Genomic DNA, 23,345 nt, shown 5'->3' with positions numbered 1-23,345 from the left:
TTAAAAGCGTTTTCACCACTCACGATTGAATGCCAAAGGGTTCAGATTTTGCCTCACAGCCGATATCCGTTCTGATACTTGTGCACTGGCCAGCAGGCTCCAACGCGCATAGTGTTGCCAGGGCAGATTTCAAGCCTTCAGTTGCCGAGCTGACAACTAACTAGGCTAAAAATGACGCTCGTAATGGTCACCGTGGCAACCAACGAGTCATCTAGAGCAGCCGTGATCCTGTAATTTATTCAAAATGGCAGTACCTCGTCGTAAAGGCAACTCCCGGGCAGCAAGAATTCGTTGGAATGTCTCCTGGGCTTCCCGCCTGATCTGAGACTCGGCTAATCCCTTCAGGCTGATAGCCCCACCTTCTGTCATGACTGCTCTGCGAAGGCTCCAAACAAGGCCCGTCACTTCTTCCCGACATGAATCTGGATGGCGGTATTTTCAACGGAGCGGCGGACCCCTCCGATGTCAACCACCTTTTATCAATCCGGGCAAGACCACGAAGGTCAGCAACCCGCACTCACGATTCCAGTTTCAAATAAGTGATTTCAGGGCTTGATGAGGGAGGAGCGGTAGTTGTGAGGGCTACACCCACGGAGGGTGCCAGCCCTACTCTACCTTATGTTGTTTGAAGATCTTACCTGTTAAACAGAAAAGAAGAGAAATTTATTTTATTTGTATATTAAATATGCTTTAAATTAACAAAATTAGTGAGAGAAGCAAACTCAAAGTCCCTTTACTGCGACTGAGTTTTTTTGACTGAGGGGCTAGGGGGCGGGACCTGCCTAATATTCAAATTGAACTCAGTCCCTACCAATGAGACTAGAGAATAACCCACATTGGACTCTCCTTGCAAGTGCATTGGAGAACATTCAATTTTATAATCTAAACTTATTGTTTTCTCTAACAAATAAGGCAGAAAAAGAGGCCTTTTTGTTGGAAAAATCCTAAATATTTTGACCTACAATTGGATCAAAAAGAACTTTCATTAACAGTTATCAGATGCTACATTGTATATATTTAACCCTTATCAAACAGATTCACTTTATAAATCTTTTCATTTTTTAACCCCATCAAGTAGAATCCCATAAGATTCCTTATATCTATCTCTTTGTCTCTTTCAAGTGGCAGCTTGAAAAATTCCTCTTTACTCTTCTAAGAAAGAGTTTCCATGATTGTATGCATTCCTTCCAACGTAGGATTTTCCAAATTGTTCTTTTGTGCATTCATATTTCATATTTTTTTCTTCTATTAAAGCAGTTTAAAAAGTAAACACTAATAGTGAGTCAAAAAATATGGGGCACTATTATATAAAAGACAAGGCTGATACTAGTGCAGGTACTTTTACATTCTTCACCTTTTCTTTGACATCATCCATTAAGGCCAGTAAGAATGTATATAGATTCCCCAAGAAAAGTGCAAAAATGCGTCCCAGTTGCCATTTCAGCCCAATACGAGGATGATAATCTTCTAAGGCTGCAATTGTTTCAAACAGTGGAGGGCAAAACATTCCAAGTAGTGACATAACAATTTCAACCTGCCAAAAAAGGAAAAGAGAACTTTTGTCACAATGGGATCAACTAGATACATCCCTGCTGCTGATTGAGCATTTTGGGATTGACATCTTCACTTAAATGATTATGACAGAGATAGCAAAGGTTAAAGGATGGGAGATCATAGCTACAATGGATGACCAAAGCTCTGCCTGTAGTATTAGAAACTTTAATTATACCATTGCAGCTATAATGACACTGTAAAAGTGAAAGTGGGCTCTACTATTTCGTCTATAACCTGTCCTGCAATTTGTGCTCCAAAATTCTGTTCATGCTGAAAAATGAAGATCAGTGTGAGAGTGAATTTAATAAAAGTTTCACTTCTCCTGAATCACACACCCAGACAGACAGATTAAATCGAAAAGAGATTGTCTTGGAGACAGAAGTGGGTTTCTCCAGATTTGGACAGGTTCACCTGAATTGGCAGCAAGCCACTGGTGATATCACAATGATGTCAGGGAACTGGTTCTGTCGATGCCGGGCAGTGGACACTGCTACCTGCTTTTTAAAAAATGATTATGTTTTTAATTTTTAATTTCCCCCCAGGTTTTTTTCTTCAGTGCATACATTTCTGCACACGAATTACCATCTTGATTTTGGCTCACTTTTTATGGATTTTTTTGGCACTGTGCATGTGCATGCACATGAAATGTGTGAAGGCCCATGGGGCACACCCACCCGGCACAGGAAGAAGTGAACCAGCAGTGAGGTAAGTTAGAACCCATCTGTACCTGAAGGTATTAATAAAAGCTAAAAGTAATCAAAGTACAATACAGGAAAAAATAACTTGTGTCTGAAGTGGGCAACATAAGAAATGCCAGTACTATACAAATGTTTAAAAACATTGTTGTCTTACTTCATTTCTTTCATACCAGCTGATGTTTCGCATTTTTGAAAAGGCCTGGGATCGTTTCACAACAAAATAAATGAGGTAGCCACTTCCACATAAGCAACATATTATAAGTACATTGGCCAGAACCCTCAGAAATCTTCTTAGATGGATTTTTTCATCTTTCTTGCTTTCTTGCTCATCCACAATTGACTCCTTAATAGGTGTAAGAAACAATCGGAATAATTATTCAGACTGTAGCCCTATGCAAATGTTACAGAAAACAATTCACACCATGTTCAGACTTACAAATTTTAAGATGTGCATGATGATATCACCCTATTGTATATGAAAAACACACATTCATTTGCAAAAGAAATACAGTTGTGTTTTTTCAACAAAGGATGCTCTATTTCATAATATATATGGTATTATGCATCACATGGATGATAATACTTATTATAATCATTTAAATGATTTTTATAATCAGCTATAAAAAGCCAGCTTTTATAATCTATGACTGCTTTCTTGTTGCAATCTTATAATGCAGATGAACATAGTAATATAAAAAAAACCCTGAGTGATTATTTTCATTACAAATGAGCAAAAGAAAGTAAGGATTGCTGGATCTGGTTCTTGTATTTACTTATATGTATATTTCTCCTTTAGAAGATAGTGAGGATGAAACTTGTGCAGCTGCTACCTCTTAGATCAATGTTACACTGTTCTGTATCCATGTATATGGTGGGTGTCAATCATTATTCAAATTACTTATTTGTACATGGTTTAAAGTGATTGGTTAAGCGACACGCAGGAAAGTACAAACGGCTGTCAAAGCCGCACTTCCTAAGACCAGAACCCTTGTTACTTGTTGTTACAAAATGCTTTCATTGTTGCAAGCTGAGGATTCCTAATAAACGAATCTGACAAGACCACGGCGTGTTCTCTCACGACTTAAAAGTGGTGACGTGGAAGTAAAGAACCCAAGACAAAGTCATAGAACCCAAATTAGTAGCTCAAGCGCCGGATTTCTTTGACCCAGAGCAAGAATCCTGGGACACCTATATTGAGAAATTTGAGAATTTCTTGGAGGCATCCGGCTATGAAGATGCTAGTTACAAAGTCAAGAGAGCAAATGTCCTCAACTGTTGTGGCAAACTCATGTACGAGCTAAGAAAAACTCTCACGGATCCAGTACCGGTGCGGACGGCTCCATGGACCACAATCACTGAAAAGCTGGCAAACCACTTCAAACCTACGAAGCCGCCGAGAGTATACCGCCATAAATTTGAGTGCTCAAAACAGGCTGAAGGCGAATCGATAAATCCATTCGCCACGTGCCTGAGAATGCTCCTCACAAACTGCAAATATAAACACCCAGAAGACAGATTAGTTGACCACCTAATCTTGGGTATGAGAAATGAATCAGTACAGGAAAAACTGATCACCGATGAGGACATCACTTTACAGGATGTCCTAAAACAAGCCCAAGACGTGGAAGTCTCCAAACAGGTGACAAGCGAGGTCAAGAGAACCTCTACGGCAATGAACATCCTCAAAATTGAGACAGCAAAGGCACCATTGGACCCAGAGTTTCCAGATCCAGAGCAGACAGATTCGGCCTGCCTACAAATCTCATCTACCAGCAATTAAGACAGCCAAACAGCCATCCATTGCCAAGGTTGCAGAGGGCCCCATGCAAGAGCAAGGTGCCCATACAGAGACTCCATCTGCCGCCGCTGTAATAAATGGGGACACATCGCCATAGCTTGCCGAGCCACCCTAAGGAACGACTTCACTCCATAGCCCAAAGGCCAATGTTCAACCTTTGTCACCGGGTACCGTCCGAACCGCCCAACACCAAATGGGCTGAGAAATTTTCCCGCTGACTGGACGGAACTGCAAAGGACACAAACCAAGGTAACCAATGCCCCACAGTAAATTACACCGGGCCAAACAGGGTCACCAAAATTTCCATCTCACTCGAACTAAAGGGCCACCCTTCTGAGATGGAGTTAGACACGTGGTCAAAATATACCATTATACCTTGGCATAAAATTAAGCTGTACATGCCATCACTTGAAAAGAGCAGCCTAGACCCACTGCTAACGATTGTCCGGGACTTTCGAGGGAACGGCATTCCGATTCTTGGGAGAGTGATAGTGCCAATAACCTTCAAGAACAAGGGGCACAAACTGCAATTAATTGTAGTAGATGGAGCAAAACACACATTCCTGGGCAGAGAATGGATGGAACCTTTGAACATCGAAGTAACAGGGGTCCAAAAGATTGACAATATTGAGGACGCAGATTTCGTTAAAGAATTCCCAGAAGTATCTGCAGAAGGATTGGGTACATATAAAGGAGCTCCTATTTCATTTACTTTAGACTCCAAAGTGCCACCGGTTCGCCTAAAGCCAAGGAGAGTACCTCTGCCCATCTTGCCCAAACTTGATGCCCAACTCGATAAACTCAACGCTCAGGGCATTTTAATTCCAATCAATTATGCCCCATGGGAGACCCCAATAGTCACCCCCATTAAGCCTGATGGGTCACTGAGAGTATGCTCAGATTACAAGTCAACTCTTAATAAAGCCCTCCAACACAACGCATACCCCCTACCATTTGTTACATTCTCTTGGAGACGGAAATTTTTTTGCCAAATTGGACTTAGCCCAGCCATTTCAACAATTGCCTGCTGATGAAAATACAGCATTGGCCCAGACAATTGTCATATATAGGGGGGCTTTTAAATGTACGAGGCTCAAATTTGGCGTGTCGATAGCCCCTGGGATTTTTCAAAGCCTCATGGAAAGGCTACTAACCAGCCTGCCAGGCATCGTCCCATATTTCGAAGACGTATTAATATCAGGGGCAATGTTCCCTCTAATTTTTTTTGGGGTGGGGGGAAAAGTATAGTGTCTGAGCAGCAGTCCCCTTGGGACTGGGTGGCATAGAAGTATAAATAAACAAACAAATAAATAAATAAATAAATAATCCCTTCTTTTTTTATTAAAAGAAATTAATAATAAAACAAAACAAAACTCTATTACTATTAAAACTAAAACAACCAGCAAATCCAAAAACATAACTATTAATAAAAACAGGCGAGGGCTGGATTTCCCCCCCTCTGTTATTATTTAAGTGCTTTTACCATATGCTTTAAATCAAGAGTCACTTCTCTCTCTGTTTCTCTCTCTTTCCTGTCATTCTCTGCCTCAATCATTTTCTCATTTCTCTTTTTTTTCTTCCTTTTATTCTATCATTTCTCTCTCTCTCTTCCTTCCACTCTTCTCTCTCTCTCTTGCTCTCTCTGTCTCTCTCTCTCTTGCTTTCTTCCTCTCTCACTCTCTCTCACTCTCTTCCTTCCTCTCTCCTCTCTCTCACTCTTTCTTTCTTTCTTTCTTGCTCTCTCTCATTTTCTCTCTTCCTTCCTATCTTCTCTCTCTCTTTCTCTCTCTCTCCCTTCCTCTCTTTCCTTCTCTCTTCCTTCCACTTTTTTCTCTTTCTCTTTCTCTCTCTCTCTTCCTTTCTTCCCCTCTTCCCCTCCCTCTCTTTCTCCCTCCATCCCTTTATATTTATCTCTTCCTTCCTCTCTTCCTCCCTTTCTCTTTCCCTCTTGTTCACTTTTCTCTCCCTTCCTTCCCTCCCTCCCTCCTTCCTTCCTCTCCAGTTCTCGTTCCCTCTCTCTCTTTCCCTTCCTTCTCTCCACGTCTCCGGCGGGCAGCCAGCTTTGCTGACCAGCACCAGGCTCAAGCCAGCTGCCCGGGAAAGCCCTGTGCCAGCCAGCAAAGCCGGCTTTCCGGGAGAGAGGTGGCCACTTCCCCCCCCCCGCCCAGGAAAGACGTGCAGGAAAGCAGCGCTTTCCTGGCCGGCACAGGGCTTTCCTGCCGCTCCCCCCGAAAACACAACGGAGGTCCGCCACCACCCGCTTGAGCCAGGATGACAGGCAGGGTGAAGTGGCATGGAGCAATGGGAGGCTCAAGCTGGTGGCAGCAGACCTCCATTGTGTTTTTGGCTGGGGGGGCCAGGAGGACCTTCCTGACTCCCTCACCCAGCACTTCACCCAGGATGACAGGCAGGGTGAAGCTGGGTGGAGCAACGGGAGGCTCAAGCAGGCAGCCTGCATGCTTTTCTTTCGATGGAGGAGCTAAGTGGCCAGAGACTTTAAAAAAAAGGATTAATGCCAGCCTTCGCACTTTTCTTTCAGCTTTGGGCTGGACCGGAAAAGCTAAGTGGCCGGAGACATTGCCAGCCCAGCGGCGCTTTTACATTGATTCCTTTGTTTTAAGGTCTCCGGACGCTTAGCTCCTCTGCCGAAAGAAAAGTGCAGAGGCTGCCTGTTATCCTGGCTCAAGCGGGTGGCGGTGGACCTCCATTGTGTTTTCGGGGGGGAGCGGCGGACCTCCATTGAGGGAGCTGGGTGAAGCACTGGGGAGAGGGAGTCAGGAAGGTCCTCCTGCCCCTCCAGCTGTAAACACAACGGAGGTCTGCCGCCTCCAGCTTGAGCCTCCCATTGCTCCACACTGCTTCACCCTGCCTGTCATCCTGGCTCAAGCAGGCGGCGGTGGACCTCCATTGTGTTTTTGGGGGGGAGCGGTGGACCTCCATTGAGGGAGCTGGGTGAAGCGCTGGGGGGAGGGAGTCAGGAAGGTCCTCCTGCCCCCCCCCACAACGGAGGTCCGCCACCACCCGCTTGAGCCAGGATGACAGGCAGGGCGAAGCAGCGTGGAGCAATGGGAGGCTCAAGCAGGCAGCCTCCACGCTTTTCTTTCGGCGGATGAGCTAAGCAGCTGGAGACTTTAAAACAAAGGGATTAATGCCAGCCTTTGCACTTTTCTTTTGGCTTCAGGCTGGACAGGAAAAGCTAAGCGGCCAGAGACATTGCCAGCCCAGCGGCGCTTTTACATTGATTTCTTTGTTTTAAGGTCTCTGGCCACTTAGCTCCTCTGCCGAAAGAAAAGCGCGAAGGCTGATGGATGAAGTGGAGGCGAACAGAATGGGGCCAGAGATGAGGCGAGGAAGTGGCAGCGGGGGAGGAGGCGGAGTTCAGGGTGGAGTAGGCCAATCCCGGGCCCATCGCCCCTGGCTCCAGGGAAGCAGAAGGGTGTGGGAGGAGGTGGGTGCGGCCAGGGCCACCATCAGGAATTTTGGGGCCCCATACAGCCTAAGTGTCTGGCCCCCCCCGGCCATTTTAAAACTACTGCCCCCCAAATCCGGTGCCATGCCCACCATGGCCACACACCCTGGGCAAGCCCTCCCCCGGCCCTCTGAGGTCAAACACAGCCCTGATGTGGCCCTCAATGAAATTGAGTTTGACACCCCTGGCCTAGAGGCTAAATCCTATGAACAAGGGCTAAGAGAATGAGTATGTTTAACTCCATAAATAGAAAACTGAGGGGGAATATAATAGTAGTTTCCCAATCCTTAAAGGGCTGCCACAGAGCAGATGGCATCTATTTATTCTCCATGCCACCTGAAGGTAGTACAAGAAGCAATGGGTGGAACCTCACCAAAAAGAAATGCAATCTGGAAATAAGGAAAAACTTGGGACTGGGCGGCATAGAAATAATAAATAAATAAATAAATAAATAAATAAATAAATAAATAAATAAATAAATAAATAAATAAATCCCTTCTTTTTTATTAAAAGAAATTAATAGAAACATAGAAACATAGAAGACTGATGGCAGAAAAAGACCTCATGGTCCATCTAGTCTGCCCTTATACTATTTCCTGTATTTTATCTTACAATGGATATACCGTGTTTCCCCGATAGTAAGGCAGTGTCTTACTTTTTTTTAACCCCCAAAAGCCCCCCTATGTCTTACTATGGGGGTATGTCTTACATTGGAAAAAAAATTGAAAGGGTCCTTTTAGCGGCGCAGCAGCGAGGAGGCAAAGATTGGGGTTTCCCCTTTGCGTGGGCGGCGGGGAAGACCCAGGGAAGGGATAGCGGCGGTGGTTTGGATTAAGCGATCATAATCCCCCAAAAGGATGAACTCCAGCATCGGAAGGCCGATGAACCGATGGCTACGAAATTAAGGCTTTTCTTTGAGAGAGAGAGAGAGAGTGGGGGATAGTCGTCGTCGGAGCGCTAAAGACCAGGGCAGAGAAAGCGCGAGCTGCATGCGGGAGAAGCGGAGGAGGAATCAGGCAAGCCGAATGGGAATCCCTCCCCTGCCCTCCCTCGCTCCATTCCCCGCCAGCAATTCCTCCGCAAACCCACCTCTACATTCTCGCTCTGCAAGTGCCGAGACAGGCGGACCACATTGCAAAGGGCTGCCTCTCCTGCCGCCGCTGCTATTGCTAATGCCCGGGGCTGTAAGCAAAACCCGGAACGGACTCACACAGAACAGGCTCCCATTCGGCTTGCCTGATTCCTCCTCCGCTTCTCCCGCATGCAGCTCGCGCTTTCTCTGCCCTGGTCTTTAGCGCTCCGACGACGACTATCCCCCACTCTCTCTCTCTCTCTCAAAGAAAAGCCTTAATTTCATAGCCATCGGTTCATTGGCCTTCCGAGGCTGGAGTTCGTCCTTTTGGGGGATTACGATCGCTTAATCCAAACCACCGCCGCTATCCCCCCCTCGCGCGATTCCTTGCACCTTCTTCCCAATGTTATATCTGCGGTTCAGCCTCCTTCCCCGTCGAGAAAGCGTGTGCAGCGGGGAAGACCCAGGGCTCCCCCCCCCGCAATACCCCCGTGTTTCCCCGAAAGTAAGACATATGTCTTACTTTCGGGGTATGGCTTATATTAGCCAACCCCCCTGAAACCCCCCATATGTCTTACAATCGGGGGGGTCTTACTATCGGGGAAACACGGTATGTTTATCCCAGGCATGTTTAAATTCAGATACTGTGGATTTAACAACCACGTCTGCTGGAAGTTTGTTCCAAGCATCTACTACTCTTTCAGTGAAATAATGTTTTCTCAGGTTGCTTTTGATCTTTCCCCCAACTAACTTCAGATTGTGTCCCCTTGTCCTTGTGTTCACTTTCCTATTAAAAACACTTCTCTCCTGCACCTTATTTAACCCTTTAACATATTTAAATGTTTCGATCATGTCCCCCCTTTTCCTTCTGTCCTCCAGACTATACAGATTGAGTTCATGAAGTCTTTCCTGATACGTTTTATGCTTAAGACCGTCCACCATTCTTGTAGCCCGTTTTTGGACCCGTTCAATTTTGTCAATAATAATTTTAAAAAACCAAAATCCATTACTATTAAAACTAAAACAACCAGCAAAACTATTAATAAAAACAGGTGAGGGCTGGGTTTTTTTCTCTGTTATTATTTAAGTGCTTTTACCATATGCTTTAAATCAAGAATCACTTCTCTCTCTGTTTCTCTCTCTTTTCTGTCATTCTCTGCCTCAATCATTTTCTCATTTCTCTTTTTTCTCCCCTTTTTTCTATCATTTCTCTCTCTCTTCCTTCCACTCTTCTCTCTCTCTCTTTCTTCCTCTCTTTCACTCTCTTCCTTCCTCTCTCATCTCTTTCTTTCTTTCTTTCTTTCTTTCTCTTTCTCTCTCTTGCTTTCTTTCTCTTCCTCTCACTCCCTTCCTCTCTCATCTCTTTCTTTCTTTCTTTCTTTCTCTATCTTGCTTTCTTCCTCTCTCACTCTCTTCCTTCCTCTCTCATCTCTCTCTCTCTCTTTCTTTCTCTCTCTCTCTCTTTCTCTATCTTGCTTTCTTCCTCTCTCTCTCTCTTCCTTCCTCTCTCATCTCTTACTTTCTTTCTCTCTCTCTTTCTCTATCTTGCTTTCTTCCTCTCTCTCACTCTTCCTTCCTCTCTGATCTCTCTCTCTTTTCTTCCTCTCTCTTTCTCTATCTCTCCCCCTCTTTCTCTCCCTTTTTCTCACTTTCCCTCTCTTGTTTTCTTTCTCTCTCTCTCTTGCTTTCTCTCTCACACTCTTTCTCTCTCTCGTTCTTTTTCTCTTGCTATCTCTTTCTCTCCCCCTATTTCTCTCTCTCTCTCTCTCTCTCTCTCACTTTCTCTCTATCTTGTTCTGTCATCGCTCTCACTCTCTCTCGTTCTCCGGAGGCTGGCGAAAGTAATTTTCAATTACTTTCAATTGTAATTTTCAATTGCAATCAACCTATCTCTCCTTCCTTCCTTTCCCCTCTCCCTCTTTGCCTTTCCTTCCTTCCCTTCCCCTTTCTCCTTCTTTCCCTTCTTCCTTCATTCCAACCAACCAACCTATCTCTTCTTCCTGTTTCCTTCTCCTCCCTCTTCCCCTTCCTTCCCCTCCGTCTTTCCCTTCCTTCTCTCCCTATTTTTCCTTCCTTCCTTCCCTTCTGTGTCCTCCTGGCCCTCTCTTCCCCTCTCCTCCCTTTCCCCGACGAGGGCAGCCCGTAGAGTCACACCCATCCCGGGCCGAGTTACAAGAGCCGCAGCCGGGCGGGGAGCGCCCCACTCGCTTCGTTCCCGCCGCAGGGCTCGGGCGGGAGCCCGCTGGTCAGGGCTCGGTCAGCGCCACCAGGAATCCAGGAAACCGGGGTCAGGGGACGGCGCCTGGAATGTCGGGCGTGTGGGCTGACGCGCGCTCTCTCCACCCCCCTGCTGCCAGCCCAACCCGGAAAATTCAAAGTAAGAAAAACCTTCGCTCTTACTTTGAATGCTCCGGGCAGGCTAGCAGGGAGATGGAGAAAGCGCGGTGGCCCCTGCTGTGAGAATGCCTGCAGGGAAGAGAGGCAGAGCGGATGGGCGGGCGAGGGCAGTGGCGAGTAGCCACGGGGGCGCGAGGGGGCTAGAGGCGCGGGGGGGCGGCCGTGGCTTTGTGCGCGCCCTTGGAAAAGGTGCGCGGGGGGCCTTTTGGGGGACGCTGGCGCACGCGTGGGAAGCCTACAACTTGTGCTTGTGTTAAATTTTGTTTCTTTCCTAAGCTGCCTTCTGTGTAAAAAAATCCATTTGGGAACGACTCGTTCCCAAATGGATTTTTTTTACACAGAAGGCTGCTTAGGAAAGAAACAAAATTTAACACAAGCGCAAGTTGCAACCGCCACCCCGAAGGGGCTCCTACCTTCGCCGCACGCTTTACTCTGGGACTGGAGGACCGCGCTGCCAAAGGCTCCGTCGGGGCTTCTTCGAGTCCTGCCTCGCGAGGGCCAGAGGGCCTGCCTTTTTCGTTGGTGAGGCAGGCAAGAGAGGGCCGGTACTGCGCATGTGCGACGGCAGGCAAAACCGGGCCCCCCTCATGGCCGGGCCTGGTACACCACTACCAGTAGTACCCCACTATCGGTGGCCCTGGGTGCGGCCGACGGCAGAGCCGAGGAAGTAGGGGCCTTCTCCCCCGCCGACAGCTTGGGAGGGGCGGATCAGCTGTCAGTCAGCAGCCAGCTTGGAAAACTCTGGGCTGTCTTTAGGATTTGCCTGCGCTCCAGCACGCTGCGCACCTTACAGGGAACTATGATCAGGGGACTCAAAAGCACAACTGGACTCTAGAATACGGGCCGTGCTTTAAAACTTTCAAGAAAAGTGTCTCCGGTTGAGAGCAGAAAAATGTTCTTGGAGAGTTCTGAGCGCAGAGTTCCTCGGCTTTAGAATAGACGCCGCTGGAATTCACCCAACCGAGGAAAAGGTGTGGGCAATAAAGGAAGTGCTGGAACCACAAAACAAAACAGACCTACAGGCATTTTTGGGGCTATTAAACTTCTATTCTGGTTTTTTTAAAACAGAAAGCCACGGCGTCGGAACCCCTCCATAGACTGTTACAGAAAGGAGCAGACTGGAAATGGGAAGACCAGGAAAGGCTTGCATTTGAACAAATAAAAAGCCTGCTTTCATCAAAGAGTGTAGTTGCTCAATACAATGCGATCTTGCCTATAAGACTCACTTGCGATGCCTCACCGTACGGGGTAGGCGCAGTCCTGGCCCATGCTTTCCCCAATGGCACTGAAGCTCTTATACCGCAGGAAATGTGCTATAACTGAGAACGCATGATCCAACAAGATAACATTGAAGATACACCAACCATGCACACAGAAGTCACTCCCCGAACAAGCATAGATGAAGACGGAACTGAATCCATGGTGTGCTGCAGTTTGTGCTCCATGTTCTCACTCCTCCCCTCAAACCTCCAAAACTTTACCTGCAACAAATGCAAACTCATCCAGCTACTTGAGGAAAAAATCGAAAACCTAGAGAAAAACCTAACAACCCTGAAGCACCAACATCACAATGAGAAAATCCATCAGACTCCCAACAAAACCAACACCCCAGAGGAGCTAAGCCGAATCCATGCCCCAGAAGCAGTAAATAGCTGGACACACATCACCCTAAGATGAAAAAACAAGCCTCCACCAACTCCAACCCCCCTCCTCCCAACCCCACTGCCTACAAGCAACAAATATTCAGTACTCTCGGAACAAGAAAACCTGCAAACATCTGACAAAGAACCACCAAGAACCAAGCACAACACAACTCCACCAAAAGCCTCAACAACAGAAGCTAACCTCCCTCACCCCAAGCCAGCCAAAAAGAAAAGGAGAGTACAGTGATCCCCTGATCATTGCGAGGGTTCCATTCCAGGACCCCCCGCAACGAGCGGGTTTTCGCGAAGTAGCGCTGCGGAAGTAAAAACACCATCTGCGCATGCGCAGATGGTGTTTTTACTTCCCAGCAGCGAGGAGCCGAAGATTGGGGTTTCCCCGCCGCCCACGCAAACTCCTCGCTGCTGCCGCGCCCGCCGCGCGGCTTCCCAACTGAAAGGGAAAGCCCCCCCAGGCCGGCTCCGATCCCCCAGGCCGGCTCCGATCGTTTTAAAACAGGCGCGCCGCTTCTCCGCTGACTCCTGGCGAACTTCCCCGCTTTAGGAGTCAGCGGAGAAGCGGCGCGCCTGTTTTAAAAGATCGGAGCCGGCCTGGGGGGGCTTTCCAGCAACCCCCGAGCCCCCAACCCGGGCTCGGGGGTTGCTGTAAAGCCCCCCCAGGCCGGCTCTGATCTTTTAAAAAAGGCGCGCCGCTTCTCCGCTGACTCCTAAAGCGGGGAAGTTCGCCAGGAGTCAGCGGAGAAGCGGCGCGCCTGTTTTAAAAGATCGGAGCCGGCCTGGGGGGGCTTTCCAGCAACCCCCGAGCCGGGGTTGGGGGCTCGGGGGTTGCTGCAAAGCCCCCCCAGGCCGGCTCTGATCTTTTAAAACAGGCGCGCCGCTTCTCCGCTGACTCCTAAAGCGGGGAAGTTCGCCAGGAGTCAGCGGAGAAGCGGCGCACCTGTTTTAAAAGATCGGAGCCGGCCTGGGGGGGCTTTCCAGCAACCCCTGAGCCCCCACCCTGGGCTCGGGGGTTGCTGGAAAGCCCCCCCAGGCCGGCTCCGATCTTTTAAAACAGGCGCGCCGCTTCTCCGCTGACTCCTAAAGCGGGGAAGTTCGCCAGGAGTCAGCGGAGAAGCGGCGCGCCTGTTTTAAAAGATCGGAGCCGGCCTGGGGGGCTTTCCAGAAACCCCCGAGCCCCCAACCCGGGCGAAGGGCGGGCGAGCCGGGCGAACGGGGGGCGAACGGCGGGTGGCCGGGCGAAGGGCGGGCGAGCCGGGCGAACGGCGGGCGAACGGCGGGTGGCCGGGCGAAGGGCGGGCGAGCGGCGAACGGCGGGCGAAGGGCGGGCGAGCAGCGAATGGCGGGCGAGCGGCGAATGGCGGGTGGCCGGGCAAAGGGCGGGCGAGCAGCGAATGGCGGGTGGCCGGGCGAACGGCGGGTGAGCGGGTGCTGGGGGGGCTTCGCCCTCCCGCCAGCAAGAGGGGGAAGACCCAGGGAAGCCGCCCAGCAGCTGATCTGCCCGGCACCATCTACGCATGCGTGCCCATAGAAAAAAGGGCGCGCATGCGCAGATGGTGTTTTTACTTCCGGGTTGCAAAATCGCAAATTAGCCCGTTCGCAATGATCGGGAACGCAATAACCAGGGGATCACTGTACTGGTAATTGGAGACTCAATCCTCAGGGGAACTGAGCCTCCCATCTGCAGACCAGGCAACCAATCTAGAGAGGTGTGCTGCCTCCCTGGAGCTAAAATCTCTGACATAACTGAAAACCTCACCAAAATACTCAAACCCACGGACTACTACCCACTATTGGTGATTCATGCGGGAACCAACGACACAGGGAAAGACATGAACCAAATTATGAAAGACTATGACCACTTGGGCAACACAATCAGAAAAACAGGTGCTCAGGTTGTTTTTTCTTCCATCCTCCCCACTAGAGGACGACACCCCGCCAGAGAACGCAAAATCCCGCAGATAAATCACTGGCTTAAAGGATGGTGTCGCCATAAGAACTTCGGCTTCCTCGACCATGGCCTGCACTATCTCCAAGAAGGGCTTCTAGCAAGCGACGGGCTACACTTCACTAGAGCGGGGAAGAACCTCCTAGGCAACCGACTAGCCCAACTCATCAGGAGAGCTTTAAACTAGCTCTGAGAGGGGAGGGTGACCAAACTATACGACAAAACACTGAACAAAACAAGGAAGGGGAACGGGACAAGCCTACAAACAAACCTGAGAATAAAAAATTTCTACCTGCAAACAAACACAAACATCTAAAATGCCTTTACATGAACGCACAAAGCTTGGGAAACAAACAGGACGAACTGGACTTATTAATACACGAGGGCCAATACGATCTAATTGGAATCACAGAAACCTGGTGGGACGAAACACACGCCTGGAACACACAGATAATGGGTTACAACCTCTTCAAGAAGAACAGGTCAAACAAGAAAGGAGAAGGTGTTGCACTATACATCAAAGACCACTACACTGCCACAGAACTACATCCAACCAAAGATGATAACCCCCTAGAAATCATATGGGTCAACATAAAAGAAAAAAAGAGCAACACCACAATTGGAGTATACTACAGACCACCCAATCAAACAGACACAATGGACGACCTCTTCACATGCCAACTAACAGACATATGCAACAAACACAGCACGACAATAATGGGGGACTTCAACTACCCAGACATCAACTGGAAAACTAACTCAGCACCAAGCGGAAAGTCTGCCAAATTTCTTTCCAGTCTAGCTGACAACTTTCTAACCCAAAAAGTTGAAACAGGAACCAGAGGGAATGCTATATTAGACTTAATACTAACAAACAGGGAAGAAACAATAGAGGGAACAGAAGAAGAAGGGAAACTGGGAGAGAGCGACCACATCATCCTCAAATTCAACATAGTGCAATCACTAGCTACTATACCCAACACCACTACAGTCCCAGACTTCAGAAAAGCGGACTTTAACAAGCTCAGAGCGAACCTTGAACAATGCCCCTGGAACGAACTCTTAGAAGGAAAAACCACTCAGGAAGCCTGGGTGATCCTAAAAAACAGCATCATAGACGCCCAAAACAATGCAATCCCCATGAAAAGGAAAAACAGGAAAACCAAAACTAAACCTGCATGGCTAAACAAAGCCCTCGCAGATGACATAAAAGGAAAAAAAGCTAAGTACAAACAATGGAAAGAAGGACTCATAACCAAAGCGGAATATCAGCAAACAGCCAGTTCCTGCAAACAAAAAATAAAAACAGCAAAGGCACAATATGAACAACACCTTGCAGCGGAAGTCAAAGACAACAAAAAAAGATTCTTCCAACACATCAACAATAAAAAGAAAATCAAAGAAACAATCGTCACACTAAAAAACGAAGAGGGTAGAGAAATCACAGACAGTAATGACCAAGCACAGCTACTCAACGCCTACTTTGCATCAGTCTTCACACAAAAGGGAACCTCCCTCCAACCAATCTGCAATTTAACTGCAACAAACTCCCCCAGAACCGAACTCAACATAGACAAAAGCACAGTGAGGGACTACCTGAGGGAACTCAACGAATACAAATCACCAGGGCCAGATGGACTTCACCCCAAAGTCCTAAAAGAATTGGCAGACACCATAGCGGAACCACTCCTCCTCATCTACCAAATATCCTGGATCACTGGAGACCTACCGGAAGACTGGAAGCGAGCTGACGTAGTCCCCATCCACAAAAAAGGCAAAAAGACCGACCCAGGTAACTACAGACCAATCAGTCTGACCTCTATACCTGGAAAAATACTGGAGAAAATAATCAAAAAACAACTTACCCACTTCCTAGAAACAAACAAGATCATATCCAATAGCCAGCACAGATTCATCAGAAACAAATCATGCCAAACCAATCTCATATCATTTTTCAACACCATAACCAAGTCAGTTGACCAAAGCAACTCAGTGGACCTCATATACTTGGACTTCAGTAAGGCTTTCAATAAAGTCGACCACAATCTCCTAATCCACAAACTAGAAAAAAATGGAGTAGATTACTACACATGTAGATGGATAAACAGTTGGCTGACCAACCGCACCCAACGAGTTGTCCTCAACGGCACCAAATCCACATGGAAAAAAGTAGACAGTGGAGTACCACAGGGCTCTGTCCTGGGTCCTGTACTCTTTAACATCTTCATCAACGACCTGGACGAGGGAATAAAAGGGGAACTAATAAAATTTGCAGATGACACCAAGCTGGCGGGGGTAGCCAACACCCTTGAGGACAGGCTCAGAGTACAAGAAGACCTAGACAGACTATCACAGTGGGCCCATACCAACAAAATGAGGTTCAACACCGACAAATGCAGAGTCCTCCACCTCGGCAAAAAGAACCCTAGACATACATACAGCCTGGGAGATACCCCACTCAGCAGTAGTGACTGCGAAAGAGATCTTGGAGTCTTGGTGGACAATCAACTAAACATGAGTCAGCAATGTGCAGCAGCAGCCAAAAAAGCCAACTCAATCCTAAGCTGCATCAACAGAGGAATACGCTCCAAGACCAGGGAAGTACTAATACCACTCTACTATGCCCTGGTCAGACCCCACCTGGAGTACTGCATCCAATTTTGGTCACCTGACTACAAAAAAGACATTGAAACTCTGGAGAAGGTGCAAAAAAGAGCAACCAAAATGATTAGGGGACTCGAAACCAAGACTTACGAAGAGAGATTGAGAGAACTGGGCATGGACAGCCTAGAAAAAAGAAGGTCTATAGGGGACATGATAGCAGTTTACAGATACTTGAGTGGTTGCCACTGTGAGGAGGGGGTCTCTTTATTCCCCAGGGCACCAGAGGGCCGGACGAGGAACAATGGTTGGAAGCTGACCAAGGAGAGATTCAACCTGGAAATAAGGAAGAACTTCCTGATGGTCAGAGCGATCAACCAATGGAACTGCCTGCCAGGGGAGGTGGTGAACTCCCCAACTCTGGATACCTTCAAGAGGAGATTGGACTTCCATTTGGCTGGGGTGCTGTAGGGTTTCCTGCTCAGGCAGGGGGTTGGACTCGATGACCTAACGGTCCCTTTCAACTCTATTAATAAAATAAAAAATTGTTTATTAGAAGAAATCTGGATCATTCCCTCTCTACTAAATTGGGTAGAAACAGTAAGGGAATGATGGTGGTATAGGTAGCCTGGCTCTATGCCATGAATGGCTTTATAGATAATGATCAGCACGTTGAATCATACCCACAAGTCTATTAAAAGTGGTGTTACATAGAGATAATAAGAAATACCAAAAATGAATATTACAATAATCCAAACTGTGCATGACTGAGTTACCACCCAGCACAGGAATGGGTGTAATTGGTGCATAAGGCAAATCATTGCAAACCATCTGCCATCTGCACTTTGAGCAAGAGATGAGAAGGACCAGGAAGACCTCCACATTGCACACCAACTTTGACAGGAATTGTATCTCTGTGCAAAGTTAAAAATACCAGTACCAGTAGCAAAATTTTGGTCAGGTACACAGTACAAATAGCAAAATTTTGATTCCTCCCCCCCCTTCTGGGCGCTGGGTATGTTTTTCCTATTGCAGTAAATAAGGTTGAATGCGCATACTTTTAGAAGAGCTGTGTGTGCGTGTTGATAAATACACTTTATATAGTAGATCATCAGGGGTGGGCTACTGCCCAGACGGGGGGTGAACGCAGTGGGGTAGCAAAAATTGAGCTCCACCCCAGAGCACCCAATTTGCACTGAAAGATGTTGAAACAAAATGCATAAGCCACGCCCACAGTTTGGTAGTAAAAATGTTGGTAGCCCATTGCTGTTTATTTCATAACATTTATTTCCAAAAGTATCACACAATCATCTCACTTTCACCTATGTTCATTTGTTCTCAGCAACTCTACATTCCAAATCTCACTTCTACTTTAATGGCTCTGGAAGCAGTGCCAAAGGTTATATCATTTTCTGTCCCAGATAAGACTTCCCATCCATCAGAAACTTGACAGCTTCACCCACACATTCAGATACCTTGCATTCTGTTCTTGGCTCACCGTTCTGAATAGCTAAAACCCATGTTTTTCTAAGAAACTTCCTCATAGCAGCCTGGAAGAAATGGTTTCTGTGAGAAGAGTTGCTCTTCACAAAGAATTTGCCCAGACTGCCATTCTTTTATAGCTCTGATGATGAAAGGCACCCTAAACTACACAAAGTACAGACTCATTTCCTTTTCCCATATGATTTCTGCTGTCTGCTGTAAAATCATCTAAATCTAGGATCTAACAGAGGTTCATTTTCATAAAATCTCCCTCCTCCTCCTTCTCCTCAGAAACAGTCTACATTAACACCTCTCCACTTTCTCCCTTGGCTGGCAAGGCCATGGGGCCAGTGCCTCCAGATGGCCATGGTTCTTCTTCATCCTCATCATCCAACATGATCACAATTGATCTAGGCTCACTCACAACATATACCTGTATTTTAAAAAAGCAAACAACTTGAGTTCCTTGTAAAGAGCTGGAGTGGCGCAGCAGGTAGAGTGCTGTACTGCAGGTCATTGAAGCTGATCTGTAGGTCAGCAGTTCAAATCTCATCACCGGCTCACCCACCTTCTGAGGTGGGTAAAATGAGGACCTGGATTGTGGGGGCAATAGGCTGACTCTGTTAAAAAGTGCTATTACTAACATGCTGTAAGCTGCTCTGAGTCTAAGGAAAAGGGCGGCATAAAAATCGAATAAATAAAATAAAATGTGTCACACAGGATCTCAATATTGATTATACAGAGCAATGATACTATCAATGAACCCTTCTAATGAAGACACTGATCGCACAAGTAGTTACAGTGCCAATAAAAAACTGTATATTTTTTGATAAATGTTGGATATGAGGATTCAGTTGTTGTGTACAATATGCATGTTTTCTTTTTTGACATTTTGCCAAAGTTGCAATGTGACAGAGGTATTTGCATTTTGTCTGGAGAGTACCTTGAAGCTAGTTGTGATGGATGCAAACTTGTTATCTGCAGTCTCTGGATTGCCTATAAGGTAGTCCCAGCTTGTGAACATCTTCCAGCTAAAAATGAAGTTCTCATCATCTCCATCCCCCGTGTCTTCATAGGTATTCTGGGCCATCCTGCAGGTAGAATAGTATATAGCCTTTTTAATCACCAGGTGTCTCTCTTATGCACAGTTTGTTTTTTGCAGCTTTAGGCTGCCTCTAATGTGAAAATTCCATATATTAGCTTTAAAATCTTTATCACTAATTAGGGACGAATGAATGAATGAATGAATGAATGCTTCACTTACACTGTTTTGGCATATCTTTGAATAAATTACACATTAATATACCATGTAATCTCAGATTAAGCTGGCATTCCCAAATGTCTTGGATTTTATAATTAAAACAATATAGGCAGATAATTAACCCATAAATTAAAAAAAGAAGAACGATATATATACAATTTCTAGAAGATGATAAGGGAAATAAACAATTTACAATAGAGGCAAAAAAAGAAATTGTGGTAAAATATTTTAAGGAACTATATAAAAGGGAAGATATAGCAGAAGAACAATTAAAAGCACATATAAATAAAGCAAACATAGGAGAGATATCAGAAATAGATAGATCAGTATTAAATAAAAAAATAACCCCGACTGAACTAGAAAATGCAAAAATGAAACAGAAAAACAGTAAAGCACCAGGACCGGATGGTATACCAAGTGAATTTTATAAAGAACTAAAAGACTCTATAGAGAAAATATTACTAGTTACGTATAACGAGGTTTTAGAACAGGGAGTAATACCAAGATCCTGGACATAAGCATTAGTAAGTTTGTTACCAAAAAACAATTCAGAAAAACAGAGAATACAAAATTATTGACCTATATCATTACTTAACGTAGACTATAAAATCTTTATGACCATCATGGCAAATAGAATAAAACCAATTTTAAATAGCAGATACATCAGAAACAATACAAGGACAGTGTTGGGCATATTAGAATTCTATGCAGCACACCCAGATAAATCTATGGCCCTTATATTTTTAGATGCACAAAAAGCATTTGACAATTTGAGATGGGAATTCATGCATGAATTAATAAAACAAATGAAATTTGCCTCTAAGTTTGTTAGAATGATAGAAACCATTTATCACACCCAATCTGCAAGAATTATGATCAATGGAGAACTAACTGAATCATTTCAGATCTGGAAAGGTGTATGTCAGGGATGCCCCCTATCACCATTGTTATATATCTTATCCATCGAAACAATGTTAATTCAAATCAGGATAAACCCAGTGATTATAGGATTGAAAATCAAAGGGCAGGAATTTAAACTTCAAGCATACGCAGACGATTTAGGTTTTATATTAAAAAACCTGCTGCAAACTGGAAAACATTTAATGAAAGAGATAAAGGAATACGGTGATGTGGCAGGATTAAAAATAAACAAACAAAAAACCAAAATTATAACTAAAATATGAATTATAAACAAGACCAAGAATTAGAAAAATCTTTAGAGATACAAATGGTTAAGAAAGTTAAATATTTTGGCATAGTATTAACAAAAAAATGTAGTACGATTAAAGAAGATAATTATAATGCTTTAACAAAAAAGTAGAGGAACAACTAATCAGATGGAATAAACTCCGCATTTCCTTAATAGGAAGAATCTTTACAATTAAAATGACGATTGTACCAAAATTTCTTTATCTGTTCCAAACAATTCCAATAAAATTAAACAATCAATTTTTAATTAAATTAAATAGAATAATTTCCAAATTTGTATGGGGAGGTAAAAAGGCAAGGATAAAAATAAAATGGTTACAAGACAAATCTAAACAAGGCAGATTCGGACTTCCAGATTATATATTACCAAACAGCTATTCTACTCTGGATTAAAGATTGGATAGAAATTAAAAAAGAAAGAATGTTAATATTGGAGGGACATGATATATTATGTGGATGGCACGGATTCCTCTGGAACGAAAAAAACAAAATTCCGACATATTTCAAAAACCACACAATAAGGGATTCATTAGTGATGACATGGTTAAAAATAAAAAAAGAACATTATATAAAAATACCAAGGTGGTATTCTAGCATGGAGGCATTAACAAGTCCAAGTACAACCCAGTTTTTTAAAAAATGGTAAATTATAACTGTCAACCTTTGCTTATGTTACTGCATCTCTATGCTTGGTTGCCAATAGTAATGGGGAGGGGTTAGTAGAAGGGGTGAGGGTGAGGGAAGAGAGCAGGAGGTCATATGAAGAGAGATAAGTTTTGTTTTCCTTGGTACCAGGAGGAGACCGTTAGAAGTACATTCCATAAATGTGACATGGGACGGTCACATAAATGTGACACGGTCATGGACACTAGGGATTGGACATTTTCCCAAGGGGGGTAGAAAAGGTGTTTTGATATATGCATGTATAGTGCCTTTTTCTTCAGACTTTGCTTTCACTAAGATGCTTCCAGTTCTGATTTTGATAAATTCACTTTTGAAACTTTAAAAAAGAATCTGAGTTTTATTTATCCTAAATTCTGACTGTGGCAGCTGACAATAAGCAAAGCCTGTCTTTTACAGTCATTCCTGGAGAATTACTTTTACCAGGAACTGGCAACTATGTCCCAACGTGAAAGCAGAGAAGACCAGTCTGAGGATGACACCACTTTCAGAAGCCCTTCTCCCCACCACTCCAAAAAGAGGAACATTCGGGGCCAAGCGGTGAGGACCAGCTTCAAGCCAAGCCGACATGGAGAGCCCCCAGATGGTCCACAGGAGTCAGAGTAAGTCGCTTATCTGAGGACGAACCCCTGTTTTTTGATGCAAATGTGACCCATCGTAAGAGACAAAAGAAGGAGAAAGGGGGGGGGGTCAGCCAGGAAGGGCAGCTGTTAGCTGATCTTGTAACAGGAATCAAGGAAGTCCTATCAGTGGTTGAGAAGAGAAGTCAGAGGAATCTAAAAGTCCCCACGAGTGAGGAGGAGGATGAAGATACAGCTGGGCCCTCAGGGCAGGGTATTCAGCAGAGGGCAGCAACCCAAGCCCCCCCTCTGGCGCAAGGCCAAAATTCCCCCCACCTGGGCAAACACAGCAGAGAGGGGGGAGGCCCAGAGGTGAAGAGCACCTAATGCCCCTCCTTTCACTCAGCGATATGATGGGGCACCAGGAGGCCTAAGATATTTCTTGGCCCAAGTAAATCAGTACAAGGAGGACTATGAGGATGAGTTCCCAAATGACCCAGCCCGTGTGAGGGTGGTCACCTGCACACTCGATGGAAAAGCAGTGGATTGGATGGTTTTCCTCCATGAACAAAGGGACCCCACCCTCAGGAATTTTAATGAGTTTATGACGGGTCTTAGAGCACATTTTGAGGATCTTCTGGCAGAGACAAAAGCCAGAACCAAGCTGAAAACCCTAAAACAGGGAGGGAGATCAGTAGTGAAATGCACCCAAAGTTTTGTGAGCTGATGGCCTATGTCAACTCATACCCAATAGGAATCCTCATGGAGTACTACATGGATGGCTTAAATGATGAGTTTACCAGCATTGCCGAGCTAGAGCAACCCCTAGAAACCTCAGTAGATGGTTCCAGTTGGCAGCGGAGGTGGAGATTGACTTTATGAAGGGCTAGTGGGAGAGGAGTTCCTCCCAGGGGGGGGAACGGGGCTCGAGGAAAAGTGCCAGATCAAGCTTCAAGA

General features: G+C 45.7%; 1 protein-coding gene across 1 annotated transcript in view; it reads right to left on the bottom strand.

The window, feature by feature from the left end:
• LOC139153842 (transmembrane channel-like protein 2) overlaps positions 1 to 23,345 on the bottom strand; it is a 590,027-nt gene that overhangs the window by 156,492 nt on the left and 410,190 nt on the right. Inside the window, 3 exon segments of the mRNA XM_070728265.1 lie at positions 1,355 to 1,534; positions 2,407 to 2,595; positions 19,621 to 19,768. Coding sequence (XP_070584366.1) covers positions 1,355 to 1,534; positions 2,407 to 2,595; positions 19,621 to 19,768 — 517 coding nt within the window.

This window comes from Erythrolamprus reginae, chromosome Z (assembly GCF_031021105.1).
Source record: "Erythrolamprus reginae isolate rEryReg1 chromosome Z, rEryReg1.hap1, whole genome shotgun sequence".
NCBI lineage: Eukaryota > Metazoa > Chordata > Lepidosauria > Squamata > Dipsadidae > Erythrolamprus > Erythrolamprus reginae.
The sequence above is the reverse complement of the archived record's forward strand: the minus strand, read 5'-3'. Positions and strand labels throughout refer to the sequence as shown.